At 49.4% G+C, this 20,165-nt stretch overlaps 1 protein-coding gene across 8 annotated transcripts in view; it reads right to left on the reverse strand.

Annotated features, from left to right (window-relative positions):
* EBF3 (EBF transcription factor 3) overlaps window positions 1-19,242 on the reverse strand; it is a 116,505-nt gene extending 97,263 nt beyond the window's left edge. For all 8 annotated transcript variants that reach the window (XM_064488545.1, XM_064488544.1, XM_031462005.2 and 5 more), the window contains exons 1-6: window positions 19,014-19,242; window positions 18,758-18,914; window positions 18,323-18,386; window positions 17,564-17,619; window positions 14,424-14,497; window positions 12,736-12,804 (exon numbers count right to left, since the gene is read on the reverse strand). In XM_064488545.1, the coding sequence (XP_064344615.1) occupies window positions 12,736-12,804; window positions 14,424-14,497; window positions 17,564-17,619; window positions 18,323-18,386; window positions 18,758-18,914; window positions 19,014-19,147 (554 nt within the window). In that variant the 5' untranslated portion in view covers window positions 19,148-19,242. The remainder of the gene's footprint in view (window positions 1-12,735; window positions 12,805-14,423; window positions 14,498-17,563; window positions 17,620-18,322; window positions 18,387-18,757; window positions 18,915-19,013) is intronic.
* Between the last annotated feature and the right edge of the window lie 923 nt (window positions 19,243-20,165).

Below are 20,165 nucleotides of genomic sequence, written 5' to 3' on the forward strand. Positions count from 1 at the left end.
GAGCTCTTTGGGACCATATGTTCACGCGACATTATGGAGGGAAGCTGGCCTCCTGCACGTGACAGGCCTGGGCTCGCAGACGCAGCCCAAACTGTAAAATGCTCGGTAAAACCGGCGGCACGCGAGGGGCAGCCGGCATCTCCGCGGGGAAGGACCCCCCCCACCCCGACGGGACGTGCCCGCCCTGCACATGGTTTCTGCGTTGATTAACGTTTCCTCTCTAGTGCTGGGTCATCACAGCCTTTATGTTTTCACCCACTTTTGGACACCGTGGGAAAAGCAAAACAGCCCTGTTCTAGGAATCCAGTTCTTCCTGTAAAACCCTAAACAACAGGAGAATTTTATGAAAGATATTTATCTTATACAACAAGAAGAAAATCAATTTGCGAGGCCGCTCCAGCATCCAGTTACAATAACATTAAAATACATTGTTTATATGTGGGCGGGGCCGCGTCCCCTCTGAGATTGGTCAATGAGGAGAGGACCACAGTGCACCTCTTCCCGAACGCTGGCCGGCAGCGGGGCGAGGAGGAGAGCATTTTTATTGTTAATCAATGCCAATCAATTCTGAGCCTTGATGTTAAATAGAGATCAATACCACTGGCTGCAGATGAGATCCGATTTCAATTGGGGAGCAAACCTGCAGAAGTTTTTAATCATAAGGTAAATCAAGACCTGGAACGTAAGTCAGATGAATTAATAGCGGCCGTGCGGGACCTCTCTTGCCACTGATCCAGCACAAGGAAATTTCTGTCATATTTCATTATCACTCTCAGGGCAAGCTGCAGGCAGCATTTGGGGGGCACGCCGCGCACAGGAGCTGGAGCGCCCCTCGAGCTGCATGGCGATTCCTCCTGCAACTGCAGGCGGCCGGTCCGCCGAGTATAGTTACACGTATGCCCCATGAATCTCATTTTATGCGATTAAGATCCATAAAAATTCAATAGCTTTTCTTCTGCAATTCACATTTTACCTGGTGAAATATCATAAGAATTTCATTATCTTTGCAGCTGTTGCCTAGGATCAAGCAAAGGTTATTATCCTCTTCGAAAACACTATAGAATATGTACGAAAATGTCAGGAGAACTGGGCATTTAAAGCTTGATTTTTTAAAAGAAAAACACTGTCTGAAGTTTAGAATAAACTGTGCTTGACATTTATGTACCATGATGCATTTCTCGGTAAACTGATTCTGCAAGGAAAATTCTTTGAATTCGACTCTGTGGCTGGATTGCAAAAGGAAGGGGGAAGGTGGGGAGGGCTAGGGGGGCGCTGTCAGGGGTGGGGGAAGAGGCGAGGAAGGGAGGGGGAGGTGGCAAAGCAATTCAAAACCAGAGCCCCCCACCCCGACCCCCACCCCCCACGTCAGACTGTATAGGATTTCGTAACCTTTCAGATAACCATCACGGGGAAGATAAGGTGGGAGAACCCTAACCGATTGCCAGGGCCTAATCCTATGATCATTCAGGCCCGTTTAAAGCATTTGAAGAAAAACGGCCAGTGCAAAGAATGTGATTGATCAGAAAGCTCCGTAAATCACGCGGATTCGGTACAGTCCTCGGCCTCCCTCCACTGCTAGGGTTCCATCTATGATGATAAATTAGCATTAGATGGGACCTAATGAGTTTACTAAACATTTGGGATTTGTGCTAATAAACTGGCTGGCTGTGAACTAGCACAAGCGATGAGCAATCCCGCGGCTCCCTCTTATCTCTGTACATGACAGTTAAACCACGCTCCCAATCTGCGATCAATTCATCATCCGACACCATTGTACATTCCTCACAAAAAGATAATTACTGCTTCCCTGGATCAGAACACTCATATTTCCTTGGAATTGCAGGTCTTGATAGCACGCACTGTCACCACTTCCTCCCAGCCCCGCTATACAGCTCTATTTATGATCATTATTTTCGCCTAAACAAGCCTTTTTCCTCAACTTGATAACGAAACCCGCTCTGATGAGGAGGGAACAGTTAAGGCATTGTTCCCTCTGTGGAGTGCTTTTACGTTTAGTGGAGGCCGCTGACAAATATTTTATTCAGGGCATTAGTAAAAGTTTCCACTCGTTAGAAGATATCGCTTCCATTTCCTTCAAAAAAAAAAAAAAATCCTGTTCCCGGCTCTGATTTGTTGAAAAACAGAAAGGGAGCAAGAGGATAAAGCCAGTAATGTAACAGAGAATAAATCAAAACATGATTAAAAAGACCGTAGCAGTTTTCACATCACGTGCCCCCGGCCCCACTGCCTCCCCGTTTCTAGACCCTTGGTCCCCGCCTTGTGCGAGTCTGCCCGGCCGACTGGTCAACTCTGTTTGACCTCCAGCACACGCAATAAATTACCATAACACACAACTCTGAAACAATGTAAATTAGTTACTGCTCACAGTCTAATAAATGGGAACAAATGTGTTTGGGGCTGGAATGGGGTTCTGGATGCTATAATTGCTGGGAATAATTATAATGGGGTCTCAGGAAACACAGGCTGCAGTCACTTGTCATGACAAACACCGCTGGCCCCGCAAACCTGCTTCTGACCACAGGACTTAGAACAGCCACATTTTTTCTTTTCTTAAAGTTAAACTGTACTTAGAGACCTCACTTTATTTACGATCACATGGGAAAGCCTCTTTAAAAGTATGTAGCGAATCTATGTGTTAGATTATTCAGAACCAAGGCGAGTTTATTTTCACCGCACAGCTTTTCTTCCATGGCCGTTGGCCCGCCTACAGACGCCATCGGAGCAGTGAGGCCGCCACAAACACTTGGGTGACCAGCCCAAGTGGGAGAGAGTCAGTCACTTGCTGGGGGGGTGGGAGACAGAGAGCCAGGTCTATTTTTTGAGCCACACAAAGGCACACCTCTGGATGGGAAACCTAGCCGTTTATTAACTTGCATAACTCATTTATTTGTTCAAAGTAATGATCTTTGGGGAAAGGGCTGTTATATTTAGAACTCGCTTGTCAAATTTAATAAATGATAGTTATTGCCATTTTTTCCCCCTGAAAGCACTTTCCCAGATCCTCCCCCACCTCTCCCTGGGGCCCCCGCTGGCCAAGGACCGATGGGCAGCCCACGTCTCATAACTGATGGCTGCTGCCCGATGGCCGGATCCGGCCGATGACCTCGGACGGCAGGGATGAGCATCACGTCTGATCCAATCCCCCACTTACTTCCTGACCCAATCTTCCTGATGTCAGAGGACAAATCGCTTCATTGAGAAAATGGAAATGGACGGGGAGTTCCCCTTTGGCAGCATTTCCAACAACCAAATATCAGGATGGAGAGACACCGAGGGGCTGCCGGGACCACCCCATCCCCGCACACTGATCTGATTTACAAACCTTTCCTAATGTGAAACAAATGCTGTGGGTGTGAATTCATACTTAACCATAAAAACCCTTGCATTACTCTGTCTCGTATTAAATACCACATATAACTCTCAGCAGGTTTTATGTTGTGTTTTACTGTCAGCAATGGCTAAAGCTGGCCTAACATTTTGTTTGGCAATTAGGAAAATTTGTAGTTTAATTTATTAAACCAAAAAAGCCAACAGCTACACTCGGTGTTGAATGCATTCAGTTTTTCTGCCATAGGGTAGCATGTTCACCTTCCCAATAATTTAATCATTCTCCTTTTATGGCCTACGCTATTTAAATATTCTAAAAAAGTATTATTTAGGGTGAAAAAAACCTGGTAATAAGCAAAACAGAGTCATGCCATTTAAATAAATTCTTGGTTAAAAAAAAAGTTTAAATGTTTTTATTTCTTTGCAAAGGATTCAGTCGCTTTTTTTTTCCCAAAAATGGGGTAGGACATGTAAACTTCCAAAATCACAAGAACCCCACAGACAACAACCAAACATCAAAACACCGCGGACTTCAATAAGCTCAGGGGTGAAGGAGTTTATCACAAAAGCGCCAAGACATTAAATGAAAGGAAAAACATTGTCCAGAAACCTGTAAGAAGAGAAAAAAAAAAAAAACCTGAAATTCAAAAACTATCACAGTGCTCTGAAGCCACAAAGACACAAGGAAGAAACTTAAATGTATATTTGTACATGAAAAAAAAAACAGTCCAAAAAGGCCACATGCTACATGACTCCAACTCTATGACTTTCTGGACAAGGTAAAACTATGGACACAGTGAAAAGATCAGTGTCAGGGCTTAGGGGAAGGGAGGGTGAAGAGGCGGAGCGCAGAGGACGTCAGGACTGGGGTGGGGGGAGCGACTCTGTAGGACAATGCGTGTCACCAGGCATCTGTCAAAACCCATTGGATCTACAACACCCAGAGCAAACCCTAGTGTAAACTGTGGACTTGAGTTCATCGCGATGTATCAACGTTAGGTATCAACGCTGGCTCATTGACTGTAGCAATGAACCTCGCTGTTGCAAGATGGTACCAAGATGAAATGGGGTGGCTGGGAGGAGCAGGTATTAATACAGGGACCTTACTTTCTGCTCATGTTTCTGTAAACCTAAAACTGCTCCAAAAGATAGAGTCTATTAATTTTTCCAAAAATGTCATCAGAACACTTTGGCATCTACATCAAATGCAGAGGAAGAAATGCCAGGTTGAGATGGGTGTCACCGGTGCAGGTGTGGCCTCAGTGTCCCTGCCCAATGGCCACCAGCTCCCCAGCACCTCTTGTGCCTCCCTGGCTTTCCTCCTGGCCGTGGGATGTCATTCTACAGAGCTGGACAAGTGGCCCCAAGCCACGACAGCTTGGAAAGGACACCGGCATGTACCTGTCAGAACAGCATGCAGGTGCCTGCTGACCCACATTCCCTGATGCTGAAGGTCTTAGAAAAGTCAGGGGGCCCACAAGGAGGACACCCTCCTCAACAGGGCTGGAGGGGAGCACCCCTCCCCCTCCCCAATGCCTAGTGGCTTTGTGCGGTGTTATTTAAAATAAAAGGGGGACCCTCCTGCTTTGGGCCTTCTCTGTAGGCCCCAACCCTGCCCAGAGTTGGGGTGGCCTGGCTGCCCCTCCCCCATACACACTGGGGGTACACACAGTCAAATTCCGTGCCTTGCTGCACACATATGGCATCCTCCGATGGCCCCAGACTGGGCGTGGGCTCCAGACCTGTGCTCCGCGACCCTGTAACACCCAGACTGGCCATTGCAGTGAAAGCCTTCTATTTCCACGAAAACGCACAGCAAGGGTGAGGTTGTGCGGGTTTGCAGGACACCCTCCTTGAAACCCTCCTCTCAGAGGGCGGGCCTCGAGGGTCAAGGCTGATCTACCCCCTTTGGAAATTTGTCATCACAACAGCAAATATTTTCTGGGCCTTAAACACTGCCCAAGTTTTGTCCTGTTGTTTTAACATGGCACCCAGCCCCCAGCTGCCTTCTGCTGAGAGCGAGGGGAGGGGGAGGGGAGGGGCAGAGGCAGGGGCGCGGCTGGAGCTGCCTGTCTGGGCTTGGCCTCCTCCCCAGATGTGCAGCCACTGGCTCCCCGTCCAGCAGAGACTCTCTGGAGCCGACTCCTTCCGCCGGTGGGGCCTGGGCTCCGGGTCCTACAACAACACCGCTGGAGCCCCTTCCTTTCCGCACATGTTAAACTCATTTCCTAGTGAATTATTGGGAAAGCAAGGCGCTCCCCCCTCCACTGCTCTCAGACGATGCACTCCGTCCACTTTCGGCACCGCGGCCGGCGTGCGTTTTCAGTATTTTCTAGCTGAGCAACTTCCAGCGCAGGAATTGCAGAGGGATATTTTTCATTTGTTTTGTTTTTAAAGGGAAGGGGAAATGAGTGATTCAGAAACAACCAGAATGAGAGCTTTCCAGTACCACCATGGCGGCCCCCACCCCCGACAGCGCTCTTCATCTAATTGTTTGCAAATTCATAGCATTTATTACGTTGACAGATATTACTGACTGCTTTCTGAATAAACAGTCCTGAAAACAGTTCCCTCCAGCTTCTACAATGTAATGGACGCTCGTTACCCCAAAATCTAAGAAGCTTATAAAACACAACCAAGAAAACCCATAACACGTAAAATTCCTCCGCTTATTTTTCTAAATTATAGCCAGATTTTTATTTTAAAGCATTAATAATACCGGCATAATGTCTCATTATATAGAGTTTTGACCACAAACATTTTTGGGAGATTTGCTCGGAAGATAAACAAACAAGAGGAGCTGTGTTCTGGCGAGCTGGCAGCCTGAATGGTTTTCATTTTCTCCGAGTGCAAGCTCTCGCAGCTTTGCCAAGTACAGGTTAAGCTCCTTGAGTTTTCACTTCCTGTACCCTTACTTGTCAATCACTTCCTGTCTGCAACGACAATTTCCATCATTAGAGCTCGGAATTTTTTATCTCCTCCAACGTGCCGCCCGTTGCCACAGTTAGTTTGAATTCTGATAAATTATTCACCATCCTTGAAAAGTAACCGAAAATTACAGCATCAGCGTGAGCCACCCATAGGCAGCGAGGGTCCCCGTCCTCCCGGTCTGTCTCCTAAATGCTCTGCCGAGGCCAGCTTCTCCCGCTTTCTTCGGCGGCGCGAGAAGGCCTCCGGCCAGCCCCAATTATCTCCTGGTGCACAGAGAGTAATTATTTGCTTCCTGTAAGCATGCGTAACAGAACCCGGAGTTTGGACGGCTTTCCATAAGGTAATCCAATTCATCCAAGCCATCCTAACACAATTACAGGCACTGGCAATATCTTTGCTTTTCACCTGATAAGGCTGCCGCAGAGGGGCGGGATGGCTTGCGTCAACATACCTCCTGGAGTATAGCTTCTGACAGCCCTGCCGCCAGCCCCTCCCCTCGCCCCCGCGTCTTCCTACCCGGCGGCAGCGCGCAGCTCCCGGGCTCCCGTGCTCGGCAGCTCCGGAGAGGCTTCTCCCTTGCACAAGCGGACAAGAATCAGAGCTGTTTCAGAGTGTTGCGGAAGTCATTATGGGTGTGTGGCTTGTTTTAAAACCCGGCCTTCGACTGGCCTGGCCGTGGAGTCCTCACCCAGGCCAGGCAGCCATAAATCTCTGCAGGCCTCCTGGGCCTAGACCAGAGATGCAGGCACTGGGCCTGGTGACGGCTCTGCAGCAGCGTGGCCGGCGGCTGCACGCTGGCATGGAGTGGCGGGCGGCGCTCAGACTTAGCATGTATGATGTCAACTCTCTAATCCCGGGGCTCCCAGGGAGAAGGAAACATACAAAGTGGCAACTGTTTCTGGTGTCTCCCCATTTAAATGAAAGCATGGCATTGTGACTCAATACTACAGCTCTTCCTTTTCTGTTTATTTTCAGAAGTTTATGGAAAAAAATTTTTTTAAAGGATGAATGAGCACGCTGAACTTTTTGCCTCTCTCCACTGGCGTGCCAGGGAATAAGACAGCCATTCACACCTGAGCACGGAGAAGCCAAGTGGGGCGGGTGCCAGACAAAATCAGATTCTTTGTAGCCACATCCATTCATCCAAAGTGTGCTTTCGTATTGCCAAATTTCTCGCCAACATTTTCCCTGCACTGAAGCCCCAATGTATTAAAACAGATCCTGAACCAAAGAGCGTCTCAAACAGCCAGCCCACACCCAGAGGAGGACTCCAGGACCCCAGGCCTGTTGGCTGATAATTATATTCACATCTTTAAGGAAACCGAGAAGGAGAAATTAACACCGAACTATACTGTTTTCATTGCCTTATGCAGATGAAATGACAAGTTGTCGTTTAAGAAGTTAATAAACAGTCTCTGTTTTGCAGGTTATCCAAATGCTACTGAATAGAAAACCCTGGATCCCTAAATGATGTGTAATTAAAATTATTTTTAAAATCCTCCTTGACAGGCCGGGGCTTAGCCAAAATGTAAATGACATTAAAGAAGACAATGAATTTAATTTTATTTAATGTCCCTTTTTGCAGATCCTCATTTACATAGCATTTTTAACAAAAGCGTTGACCTTATAAATGCTGGCATTTGTACAGCTCCCTCGGAGTTGGATTTAATCACGCTCGTGCAAAGCCATGAGGGAGGAAGCCTTAAGTTCTCTGCTTGGAGATGGAGTAGGAATAAAAACATTGGGACTGGTCAAATGTTTATCCTCCCCGCTTCTGAAAACAACCTGACAAGAAGATGTAAGGGGCTAGGGAATAACCCGGTGCTGTTTGTAAGGCTTGGTAATAATCATACATAATCGTTTGGAAATATAGCTAATAAAAAATATAATGAGTGTTCAGCAAAATCGGCATTAGGCCCAAATTACATGATATTAATACTTGAACAGGTGCAGAAAGGCGCTTTAAATGAGGTAAATGAATAAAATGTCCCAGAGCACAACTGTGTGTGCTGACAAAAAGTCAATGCCATGAATAATTCAGTGAGGAGGACTGCCAGCAAAGGTCGGCTCTCTTTGACCTTTGTGACAGGAAGTGAAAGGAAACACTGTTGACTAAAAAAAAAAGAAAGAAAGAAAGAGAGAGAAAGAAAGAAAATCTCCAATCGGTCTTCGGCTACTGTTCTGCAATCACTTTAAAGGTGTAAACTTAAAACTCGTAAATGAATCAGAGTGAGGCTCTGGGGGCCTGGAGGATGGAGGAGGGTGCAGAGCTGAAACTGGGGACAGTTAGCGCGTCCGACCAAAGACAATGTGAAATCGTAGACAATGAAAGGTTAAGTAAATAAGATTTTTCTACAACCCAATGTCAGTTATGTATAAAAAATCTGAGGTCAGCTGAGAAGTATTTTCAGAGCCCACAGGGTTGAAATTTTGTAACAGCTGTTAAATATGACAAAACTCCCCACCCCCCTCCCCAAACTAAAGCTATTCCAAACTCTGTATGAAAGAAAATGGGATAAACAGATGTCTGGCTTCCAGACAGGAAAGTAGGACAGACTTGGAATGATAAGTCTCTCAAACCCTACAGACCAATGCCAGGCTGACTGGGGAGGGGGCCCTGCCTGCTGCAGAGATGCCAGCAAGTGGGCGCCTGCGCCGGGGCCATCTGGAGCCGCCCCGCCGAGCACGCCCTGCTCGGCCCGGGCACTCAGTGCGCGACCCGGCCCCTTGGACGGCTGCGTCCCCCGGCTCCTGCCACCTCTGCCGTCGGCCTCTCCCGTCTGCAACAGTTGGACCCTGCACCTCGGGTCCACTGAGGCCCGGCGAGCAAGGGGAGGTGAGAGCCTGCAGCTCCCCGGGCCCTCGCAGGGGGCCCAGGAGACCCCGGGCTGGCACGGGAGGGGGCGAGAGGCAAGAGTGTGGTTTTGGTTTAGCAGCTACACCAACATCCTGTAATCATTTACAGCCCTTGGAATGCACGGGTGAAACAGGAGAGATTTATCTGTTCATAGCTGGGATATGTGGACAATGGGTGTTCCTAATGAAGACCATCTGCTTTTGTGTTTTCCCAGAAAACATCATTCCACGAGGAAAATCATACTCTCATCCTTTCCAGCAGTACTCGAAAAACCGCGTGTGTATATATGTCTGCACGTATACAGATTCATGTATATGCACAAGCGTGGGTGTGCACATGGATGTGTATACAGACATGCGAACATGTGTGTGAGGCTGTGTACGACTGCACACGCATGCACATGTATGTGGGTGTGTGCGTTGGGGGGTGAGCACACACGCACACACGTGCCTTTTGCCTCCTAGCATCTGGCTCTCCGCAGGTCACCACCGTCCACCAGAGATGTCTTCTCCTATTGCATCTGTTTACTGGCCACAATTTTTACTTTACAATGTTATGTGTTCTCCTTTATCCTACAAGTTGTTATATTATTTTAAAGACACCATAGCATAATTATATTTGCAAAGCTATAAAAAAAATGCCTTCTCTAGCACTGTTTTATGAGGAAGAAAACAGTTAACATAAGTGAAACCTTCACCATAAATTAAAAGGGTTTTGTAATACAAACTATCTTCACTCCCCCCCCCTTTTTTTTTTTTTTTACTGAGGGGCCTTCCACGCTGCTTGTGTGTATTTAATGCTTCTGAACGAGAACTACACTAAATCGTGTAATTAATTGATTTAAGGCATCAGAGTCCATAGGATGTGATTTCCTTGCCAGAGAGGAGAGTTCTCTGTTCTCATAACGCAGAAGAGCAGTATCTGCGTGCGGGAAGAGGCTCAGGGTGGGTTAGAACAAATGTGGGCCCATTGATCTCAATTCAGGTTGGAATTATTGGTTTATATCCTCAGGAAAAATATGCCTTATCTGGTCAGAACCCGCTAAATGTATCCAAAGGCCACAAGGAGCCAGCAAAGCGCACTGTATATAATTCTTTTTTAAGCCAACTAACCAAGTGATGACATTGCTGATGGGGACCTGTAGACTGACTCACCAACCTGATGGGATATTTTATTCTGCAATACTCAAGAGGAAACACGGGCTGGAAACTCAACATAAGCAACTAATTTTAGGAGGCAACACACACGCCACAGAAATGATTATCATTATGAAATTGAAACACACCTCAGTTGCGAAAGACGGCATGACTGAAGATGCTCCTCTCCTATTGGCATTTTTCTTTCTCTGATTAACACTACTTGCCCCAGTGAACACTGAACTCTTCATTTTTTCCCCCAGCATTATGCCTTAAACTGGAGACGTGCCCACACCACAATCATCTCACAAAGATTTACATCACACGACAAAATGCAAACAGTGTTTGCCATGGGAAGTGGCAGCTCTCTTAAGAATGCTAAAAATGTACATTCTATTTGTCATGACATAAAACTATCCTTACCTTAAAATCCCTAGCACAGAAGGTGATTAAAATTCCTATAAAATCGTCATATCTTTGAATTTAGAAGCACAGCAGATTTTTTCATCAATAATTAAGACCTCCAAAGCATTTATGCCTGGCGTAAACGGAGCAGCAATCCTCCTCATTCAAATAAACTTGGTAAACCCATTAACCAAATGTTTTTACATTTTTCACCTCCTCTCATGCTTCTAGAATATCGAGCGGTCACATACTCCTCTTGGGTTAGAGAGGTATCAGGAAGTTTAGCACATATTTTAATTAACCAAATACAAGACAGCACTCACTCAGACGAGAACTAACGAGTACATTTCTGCAGACCTAGGGAAGATGTTCCCCACTGTGTGATGGAAAATAGTATTCAAAGTTATTCAGTATCAACAGTCAATAAATGACTGAATGTTACACAAACCAAAAGTGGAAGGGAACACACAGTGTCCAAAACCTTAGTTGAATCAACCCAGCTACTTCATTATCGTGGCATGCCAAACACCTCAAGATTTAAAAACCAGTCATCTTTCGAAATTTACAAATAGCACAAATCAAAGACAACTCAAAAGATGAAACACTTCACAATCCTGCTTTATGAGCACACGTGCACTGTCTTTTCAAGCGTCTAACACAGACTAGATTCCGATAGCTGTTCAGACACTTTTAGCTAATCAAAAAAAAAATGAAATAAATTCAGTTACGAGACAATCCCAGGCCATGTAATTTCCATAGCCACAACACTAAAGACAAATATAATTATATTGATTTCTGTAGTTCAAGTCCTATAAAGTGTTGAACTTGTTCTCAATTGCCTGAGTGACGGCCACAACTGGTCAACCCTATTTGATTACTAATAAGAGAGCTGTCCCTTCTGTCAGATACCGAACATTCTCCACTAAGCAAACAGCTATTCCAGCTAGTTAAACATTAGCATTGCTCTCCACTGGTGGTGCATATTTCTTTAGGCTTAACTCATAGAGTTTTCCAGGTTTAATTTTTCAGACAGTGGACAGCAAAGTTCATGATCAAAAGATAACTTTGTAATGAAAGCTGCTGAAACTCAACCCCTCTTCAAAACAGTCTGAACCTCTGCCTCACAAAACTGGTGTCGTATGTACACATCTCACATTTATTCGACTTGGGTACCAATTTCAAAATCTGCAGTCAATCACACACTGGGTCTTTTGCTGTTCCCCATTGTTGGGGAGAACGAAATCTTCCTCTCCCCCAGGCCACCGAAAGCCCAGCGATTTGGGTGGAGGTTGGGAGAGGAGGGTGGTGGTGTTTTTGTTGTTGGCACTAAAGCAATGCCAAATACACGTTAGCACGATTAACACTAATGATTAGTATCTGAAAGGGATGCCACGTTGCCCAAGGAGTGTGCTAAACAGCAAGATGAAAAGCAGCAAATGTAAAGAATGCATACGGCTCATCTAGTCATGGAAATTAATGTTGGGAAATGTAACCAGCATGTGTAATTAGTTTCAATTATAACAACTTTGGTTTGTTAGTTACATATTTGCGACTTGACATAAAACGACAGCCACAATTGGAAAAAAATTAGGAGACATTTTGCAACTAATTGAGAGCAGATTCAATTCATTCTAACACTGGGCAACAATTACAACAGCAACACCACCCAAGTCTCAACTTCAGCTATCATCGGAGATAAAAATAATGCAAAAACGAAATACTTGTTAACAAATTAGCAAAAAGCATTTTCTGACATATCTCTGGGTTTAAAGCCAGAAACTCTCTAGGCATAAAGTGCTCCTCACAGTGAGAGCAGTGGCAGATGAAACTGCTTCCCTTGACAACTCGCAAGCAATTACTGAATCCCCACAGAGCGAGCCACCAGGTTTCCAAGTCAACCCACCTGTGCGTGATAACACACGCGGACAACAAATGGTGCGACGCCCGAGATGAGCTCCACACCAGACTCAAAAACATGGAGCCACCGGAACCCAAGCCAGGCAACGGGCTGTGTTGCTGCTGCGGTTTTGTTTTGAAAAATAAAGAAGTCATCCTTACCTGTCAATGATTACAGGGTCTGAGGGTGTTTCGTTTCTATTGCCACAGCTTTTCTTGTCACAGCACCGGCTGTGGAGTAATCGTAAACAGTGGTTTTTAATACACATTTCATCCTTTCATGCCCGACTTGTATTTTTTTTTTTTTTTGAAGCCTGACAGTAAAGCAGTTGGAGTCAAGAAAATAAGTTATCCTACCAAGGCGGTTTGGCACATTTAAACCCAGGGAGTTCACGTGCTCTGCGGCTCAACTTGTGATGTAACTTTCTACCGGAAGGAGCAAAGTTGAGCGCTTCTGTTAATACTGTGAGGGTCAGGAGCTACTATACAAATTGTGATGCTAAAATATGGAAAACGTTGTCGGTGTTTGTCTTTGCACTGAACTGAGAAGGGGAGGCAGGAGGCTTGGGAATAACTTTTCACAGCTTCAGCTTTTGTTTACCTCTAATTGTCAAGCTGTTATTTCTGGAAAAGATGCAAGATGCCACCTTCAACCAATATTTCTTTGGGGCATTTATTAATTATAACCACAAAAGCATGTATCAATCTATCAGAAACTTCTATTGTTCCTTCTTTAAGCCTACCTTAACTCCGTTATTGAAACTTTAATTAAAGCAGAAATGAAACAAAAATGTTATGCTTCTTGCATTTTAAAAAAGCATACTTGTATAATGGTTACATGTCTAAATTAGCTAAATTAACACCATATGGTAGGCAAAGTATATAAAGCCTTTTAAAGCTGACAGCTAAAGTGATTAAAGAAAGTCTACAGTCTTCCACTTAGAGCTTAAATCACATCTGTGCGCTTTCTATGTTAATTGCAGTACATGCAGAAGTGGATAATAAAGAAATTCCACTTTATTGGTTGTAATTTATATTTATTACCTGATATGAGAAAAAGTCAGCTTTTGTATATTAGGGCTGTAACAATATGTCTGCTCAGAAATGGCATTCAGGCAAGAGGCACCGTAGCCAGGCGGAGTATGCCCCTCAGAGTCCGCGGCCTGCTACTGTAGCCCCAAGCCTGCAAAGCAGGTCCTTATTACGCGGAGCGACTATATTTCACATGCCGCACATACAAAGTCAATGATGCATTTTTATTTGCCATGTAGGGGTGAAACTCTTGTGGTAGTTAGAAAAAAACAGGTGGGAAATGGCTCTTCTGACAGAGATCTGAAGTAACGTGCATGATATCCAACAACAACATGAACGATGCATCGCTGCTCTGGGGAAGAGGTTAACTGACAGAATCACAATCCAATTCTCACATACACGGGCTCCATAAGAAGTACAAAAGAGTTTCCTTTTTATCAGTAACACACAACTGTATATCTCAGGATGGCAGCGCCTGAGAGGGAAGTAGTGAAATGATTTCCAGTGATCTCTGACTTCTCCGGCATCGCGGACAGACGCGTCGCCCAGGACCTGTTTTCGGTTTTGACTACCCAGCAGAGACACGGCCAACATATTAATCCGCTCTGCTGAGCAGCCGGTCGCGCTGACCGTCATCACTGGGGGTGGAAATGGGACCGGGTTCCTCGGTGGCCGGCGTGCGGCCGCGGGCCGATTACGTTTCAATCGATGCCCTTCCCGAAGTTGGGCGGGGTGGCGGCGCCTGGACGCGGCGTCCTTTGTAGACGCAGCTGGCGCCGAGGCCACCCGCGCCCCCACCGCCCGCGCCCGCCGCTCACCTGCACATGATCTCGTGGGTCAGCAGCACGCGGCACATCTCCGGGTTCTTGTCCTGGCCCTCGTAGACGATGGCCTGCGCGGGGGACAACCAGAGGCGGGGTTACGCAGCGCCCGTGGCTTTCGCGCCCAATCGCCCCGGGCGTGGCGGGCCTCGCGGGCGGCAGGTGCACGGCGGGCAAGGGCAGGCGTCCCAGGCCACCCTCCCGGCAGGGTCACCCGCAGCCTGGCTAGGCCGAGGCGGCCTCCTCTCCTGGGCGCCCGCCGGGCCTGCGCGGGGCCTTCTGCTTGGGAGGGCGCCGGCCGCGCTCGGGCCTGGAGAGGGAGGCCGAGGCATGCGATCAGGGAGCGAGGGCCCGCTGGCACCGACCCCGGCGACTCGGCTCCCGGCCCCCTTGGCTGCCCGCGCCGCCGCCGCCGCGGGGCCGCGTCTTCGGGCCATTGTCTACACTGAGTTCAATCAGCGTGTTGAAAGGGGCCGATCAGAACGCGCTACGACTAGAGAAGCAGAGAAGAGCCGCCGGGCAGCCTTGCCTGGTGTCGAGGGCCGCGTCCGCCCTGCCCTGCGCGCTCCCAAGGCTCGGGCAAGTAAGGCGCCCCGCGGCTCCCCGCGGTCCAAGCCCCGGCGCCTGCATGGGCCGCCCGCCCAGGCCCCGCCGCCGCCGCCGCCGCCGCCGCCGCTGCTGCGAGCGCCGGGCCAAGGCCGGGCTCCGCACGCCGCGGGCGGCCCCGGGGCCGGGGTGCAGCAGCCGCACGTGGCCGCGCCGGGCCGGGCCTGGTGGGCGCCCCGCAGGAGTGCTGGGGGCCCCGGGGCGCCCGGGCCCGCGCGGCCACGTGCTCCTCGCCGGATGATATTTGGAAAGAAAGTGCTAATGGCCAATCTGGTGTTTGTTTTGAAACTGCTAACAATGATTTTTCTCGGGTAAAAAGGCAGTGTCTGCGCACACGCTCTGGTGAGTTTTGAGCAGAGGCTCCGCCAGATGGTGCGAAGCCCTAGGTGCGCTCACGACCGCGCTCAGCCCGGCTCCGCCGCCGGGAACCGGGCCGGGCCGTCCGCGCCGCCGCCCGCGCCTGCCCCACCGCCGGCCTCGCAGAAAAAGGGAAGGAGAAAGAAAGGGGAAAAGACAACTGGGGGAGGGGAAAGGGGCGGGGGCCGGGAGCCGCAAGTTCCCCGCAGAAAATTCCACGGAAGGGGGAGGGGAGTTCCCTCTCCATTTCCCGCCCCCACCCCGAAAATTATCTGGAAATTACTTCCAACCTCCAACAGCAGTTCTGACACTCTCCTCCACTTCCAGGCGGATAAAGCTTTTTCTCGGGAAAGCCTGGGGCTGCCCTCTGGGAAGAGGGAAGGGTCCCCGCGAGCCCCTCTCCCACAGCCTCCCTCTGGATCCGCTGGCAACCACAGAAGTGATGGGTGTCACCGCAGGCCAACGGGCCGCCTGGGGCTCAGGGCGCGCGGCCGCGGCGGGCACCAGCACTTCTGACAACGCGGCTTGTCCTCGGATGGATCCCCGTATTTGTATTTGATTTATTTTTTATTTTGTAGCACAAACAGAAATCCATAAACTGTCGGTTCAGCGCCATTGACTCTTTGATCAGTTACTGGGCTATTTCTTTCTTTTTTTTTTTTTTCCCCTTCCCAATCCCCGTCAGTGAGAGGAGATTAAATGCCTTTATTTTCAGCCTTGTTTAGACTGCAAAGGTACATGGATAAATGAACAATAAAAGTGCACTTAAAATGAAGCCTCCTCCTTCTCTATGCAGAAGCTCGGTGCTGCCCACATCAACCTCTTTATTAGACTACAGCGATTTCCGAAAACATTTAGCTCTTATATACAAAGGAAATAAAAGCACCCTGTCCACTCGCAGGCCGAGTTCCAGAGGCTTCTCTGAATCCGAGTGAAATGATTACAGGAGGGCACCCGCCTCCGTCTTTGTCAGAAAGACCACAGTTTACCTGTCAGATCTGTTTTACTCTAAGAGAACCACGCTGTTTTACCACTGCAGACATTAAAATCTAACACGCTTGTTGCCTAGGTAAGGACAAACTTTTTAAAGGGCAAGTAAAATCCTAAAATGAATTGCTGTGTAGAGTGGGAAGCATGCGTGCTGGGCTGCAAGGAGCCCGAAAGAGTTCTTTTTGACTTGGCTCACAATTCTTAAAGTTAGCATCAAAACTGAAGACACTACTTTCATTTCTAAGCGCGAAGCCGAGCTTGGAAGTGTATTTTAAATCAATCTGTGCAGAGTGGATGTAATTTAGGCATTGGATTTGCCCCCTCCCCCAACACACTAGTTTAAGAAAATGTGGGGGAGGATCTCTAAAACAACTAAACAACAACATAACACCCTACACAAAACCAGCCAGAGACTGCACAACATCAGAAAGCAAGCCAGCGCTTTCCTGCACTTAATCACGCGACTGATAGCCAACAGTTATCATCGGGAAAGTTGACCAAGACAGGTTAAATAATTTAATAAGGAACTGCCTGTAATTATGTTATTTACAAGGTATGACAGAGGGTGGAGAGGACGAGAAGCTACCCCCAGAGCAATGGACGGGTTTGGGTGACCCCTGGAGCTCAGAGTTTGAATTATGGAGACGAGGGGGCTGTGAGGTGAAGATGGACTAGGGGAGAACAAGGTGACTTTTCACCCCGACACATTTAACTTTTAAATCCAAATAAACGTCTCGTGTTACTAGACCATCACACTAGAAAGGAGAAAAAAATGAACCAATCAAGTCCAACTCAATGGGCTTTGGAAAGGAGTTAGTTGCCTTTGTCACAGGGAAAAAAATCAATGAAATGATTGCAGGCAGAAAGAGAAACGTTTAAAAATACAGAAGAGGGAAGATCTTGAAAATTTTCTGTCCAACATTAATTACCATAATTAATTAAGACAGATTTTGATTCCAATCACAAGCCATTTCATAAGGCATATATGTCCTGTTCTATTGACAGCATAAACTATTTTACCAATCGCTTCATTTATTCCAATAAATATGGAATTCTCATTAGCATGTCAAGGAAACCAAATGAAAAACAAATACACCAGTTCCATTTGTCAGCCCCCTAGTCTCTGGACCCCAGGACAACTCCAGCTGAGCAGTGAAAACTAGTAGAGGCTTAAACTTTCTCACCTGTTTGGTCATGGAATCTATGAGTCGGACATACAAATCCTGCTCCGTTCTGACTCCTGCAAGAAACAGGGACAATTTCTCATCAGGATTTTAGCAAGGGCACACAGGGGCACAGGAAGTCAGTAACTCAGGACTGCTGCCGCCCGTGATGCAGCAAAACTTAGGCATGCCCTTTAAAAGGCAGGAAAGAGAACCCCAATCACTTCTCATTTAATTGTTTTTTCTTTTCTTAATAAGGAACCTTGAGGCTCTCAGCGTTTGCATTTGAAGGTGCTAGAAATTTGCGCGGCTGAGAGCAGGCCTGATTGCTGCACCGGTGGGCCCATGTGCTCATTTATTTTTAGAAAACAGAAAGCACGAAATGGAAACTAAGTGAGAGTCTGAACTCTTTCTAATGTCTCTCGAGGATTTTTTAAAAACTCGGGCACGGGAAGTAAGTTATGCCCGGTTTACAGAGCTTCCCCCATCTCAATAATTAACATTAATTTGCAAAATTGAAAAAAGTCACTTAAAAGTGATGTTCTGCTGGCGCCCATATCGATCCCCTTTTTACTTTCTACTTCAAGCCCGGCCGGTTAATCATGTGAAGTGCCATCGACTTATTGATCGTTTATGTTTTGTTTTCCTTCTATGCCATGAGAAGATTTCGTGTTTACATCCATGTCATTTTAATCTCAGAATCTTTACGTCCTTTAACATCTCGGGAAAGGAGAGCCAGCCCGGCGGGGCGGGAAGGCGGCAGCAGCAGCGGCCACTTACCGTTGCTGTAGAGCAACTGGAGTTTGTAGTGGATGCCGTTGTTGGTTTTCTCGTTGTTGGGCTCCTGAAAGTAACGATAAACAATTGCGTTTAGCGCGATCGGTGTCCGGTGCGGCCACCGCACTCGGTCCCCCTCCACGACCGAGGCCCCTTGGCCTCACACATGGCAGTATTCCTAGCTCGGAGCAGCCCGGTGATGTCACTTTCCTGCTGGAAGCCCAGCGTTCTCCTCGCCCGGAGTGTAAGTCCGGGGGCGCAGAGAAGTTGCCCAGCCCTCGGCGGGCCCGGGAGGCCGCACGTGGCGGCGGCGGCGGCGGGGGCGCCTCGCGGAGCTGTCCCCGCCGCCGAGGGGGGCTCTCCGGGCCACCGCGCTTGGACACCGCCTGCCTCCCACTTCTAGAAAGATGGAGGGTGTGATTGTGTGTTTGCACTTACTTTCTCTTTCTCCACAAAGTCCACAAAAGCGGTCCTTTCAATCTCCACCGGCTGCCCCTGCCTGTCGTAGAGCGCCAGCACGAAGTGGAAGAAATTGGATTTCCGGAGGTTGGAAGGCGGCTGCTTCTCGAAGTGCGCCCGCGCCAGCCCCACGCCGCTGCGGGAGGAAAGAGACAGCGGCCCGGTGAGGAGCGCGGCGCCGGCCGGCTGCGGGGACCCGGTGGGGCCGGGGCGCGCGGGGGCGGCCGGTACGTACCTCTGGGCGGCCGTGTTGGCGTCCACCACCCCCGCCGTGTGCATCCACGAGCGCACCGGGTTCATGCCGCTGCCCAGCGGCTCCTCCTTCATGGTCGTCCCCCCGCGCGGAATATTCTCCTGAATCCCAAACATGAAAACTGGTGACGGCGGCCGCAGCTCCCGGCCGAAAGCGCTTCCGCGAGCAGCGGCGCTCGGGGCTCGGCGGCAGGCGGCTGCCCTGGCCGCGCTCGCCCTGCTCGGCGCCTGCGGTCCGGCCCGCCGCCGGCTTCAGCCCGTCCCGGGCAGGCGCGACATACACCAGCGGCTGGGCGCTCCGGACGGCCGGGGGCGCGGAGGCGGCTACACCGGCGGCGGCGGCGGCGCTTCGGAGGAGCAGGACGCGGTGGCCGCGGCGGCGGTTGTTGTTGTTGTTGTTTGCAGGCGCGCTCAACGTGGTGTCATCCTAGCCAGGCGGCGTCCGCGGCTGCAGGACACTGCGGGATCGCCCGCTTCTGGCGCGGCCCGCCTGCTCCAAAGACAAATAAACGGGGCAGTGAGTGCCGCGGCGCAGTCCCGGGCGCAGGCGGGGCGCGGCGGGGCCTGGAGCGGCGCGCGCAGCGGACGGAGGCGCACAAAACTCAGCCCTCTCTCCCCGAGGAATGGACCCTTTCCCGGGAGCCAAAACTCGAAGCCCCCGGGAGCGGCGCTGTCAGAGGGTGACGTCGGGGGGCGGTGCCTGCGCCATATATGGGAGCGGCCGCCCCTCGCCGCGCCCCTCGCCGCCGCAGCCGCCGCCGCGCTCGCCGACTGACTGCCTGACGGCGCCGCGAGCCGGCCCGAGCCCTGCGAGCCCCGCGAGCCCCGCCGCCGCCGAGCGCCGCCGAGGGCCGCCGAGCGCCACCGAGCGCCGCTGCCGCCCCCAGCCACGCGCCGCGGCTCCTCGCGCCCACCCGCAGCCAAGGAAGTTACTACTCGCCCAAATAAATCTTGAAATGAAACAAACAAGCAGTGCACAATTGCAGCTTGGCCCCTTAATACCTCCTCCTGAAATCAGCCACACAGTCAAAACACGGTGGGGAGGAGGGGGTAAAATGCCGGGGCGCCCCCCGTTGCCCGAATGCTCGCAATAAATGCAAGGGGCCGCAGATCGCCCTGGGACGGCCCAAAGGGA

Source organism: Camelus dromedarius, chromosome 8 (genome assembly GCF_036321535.1).
Source record: "Camelus dromedarius isolate mCamDro1 chromosome 8, mCamDro1.pat, whole genome shotgun sequence".
Lineage (NCBI taxonomy): Eukaryota > Metazoa > Chordata > Mammalia > Artiodactyla > Camelidae > Camelus > Camelus dromedarius.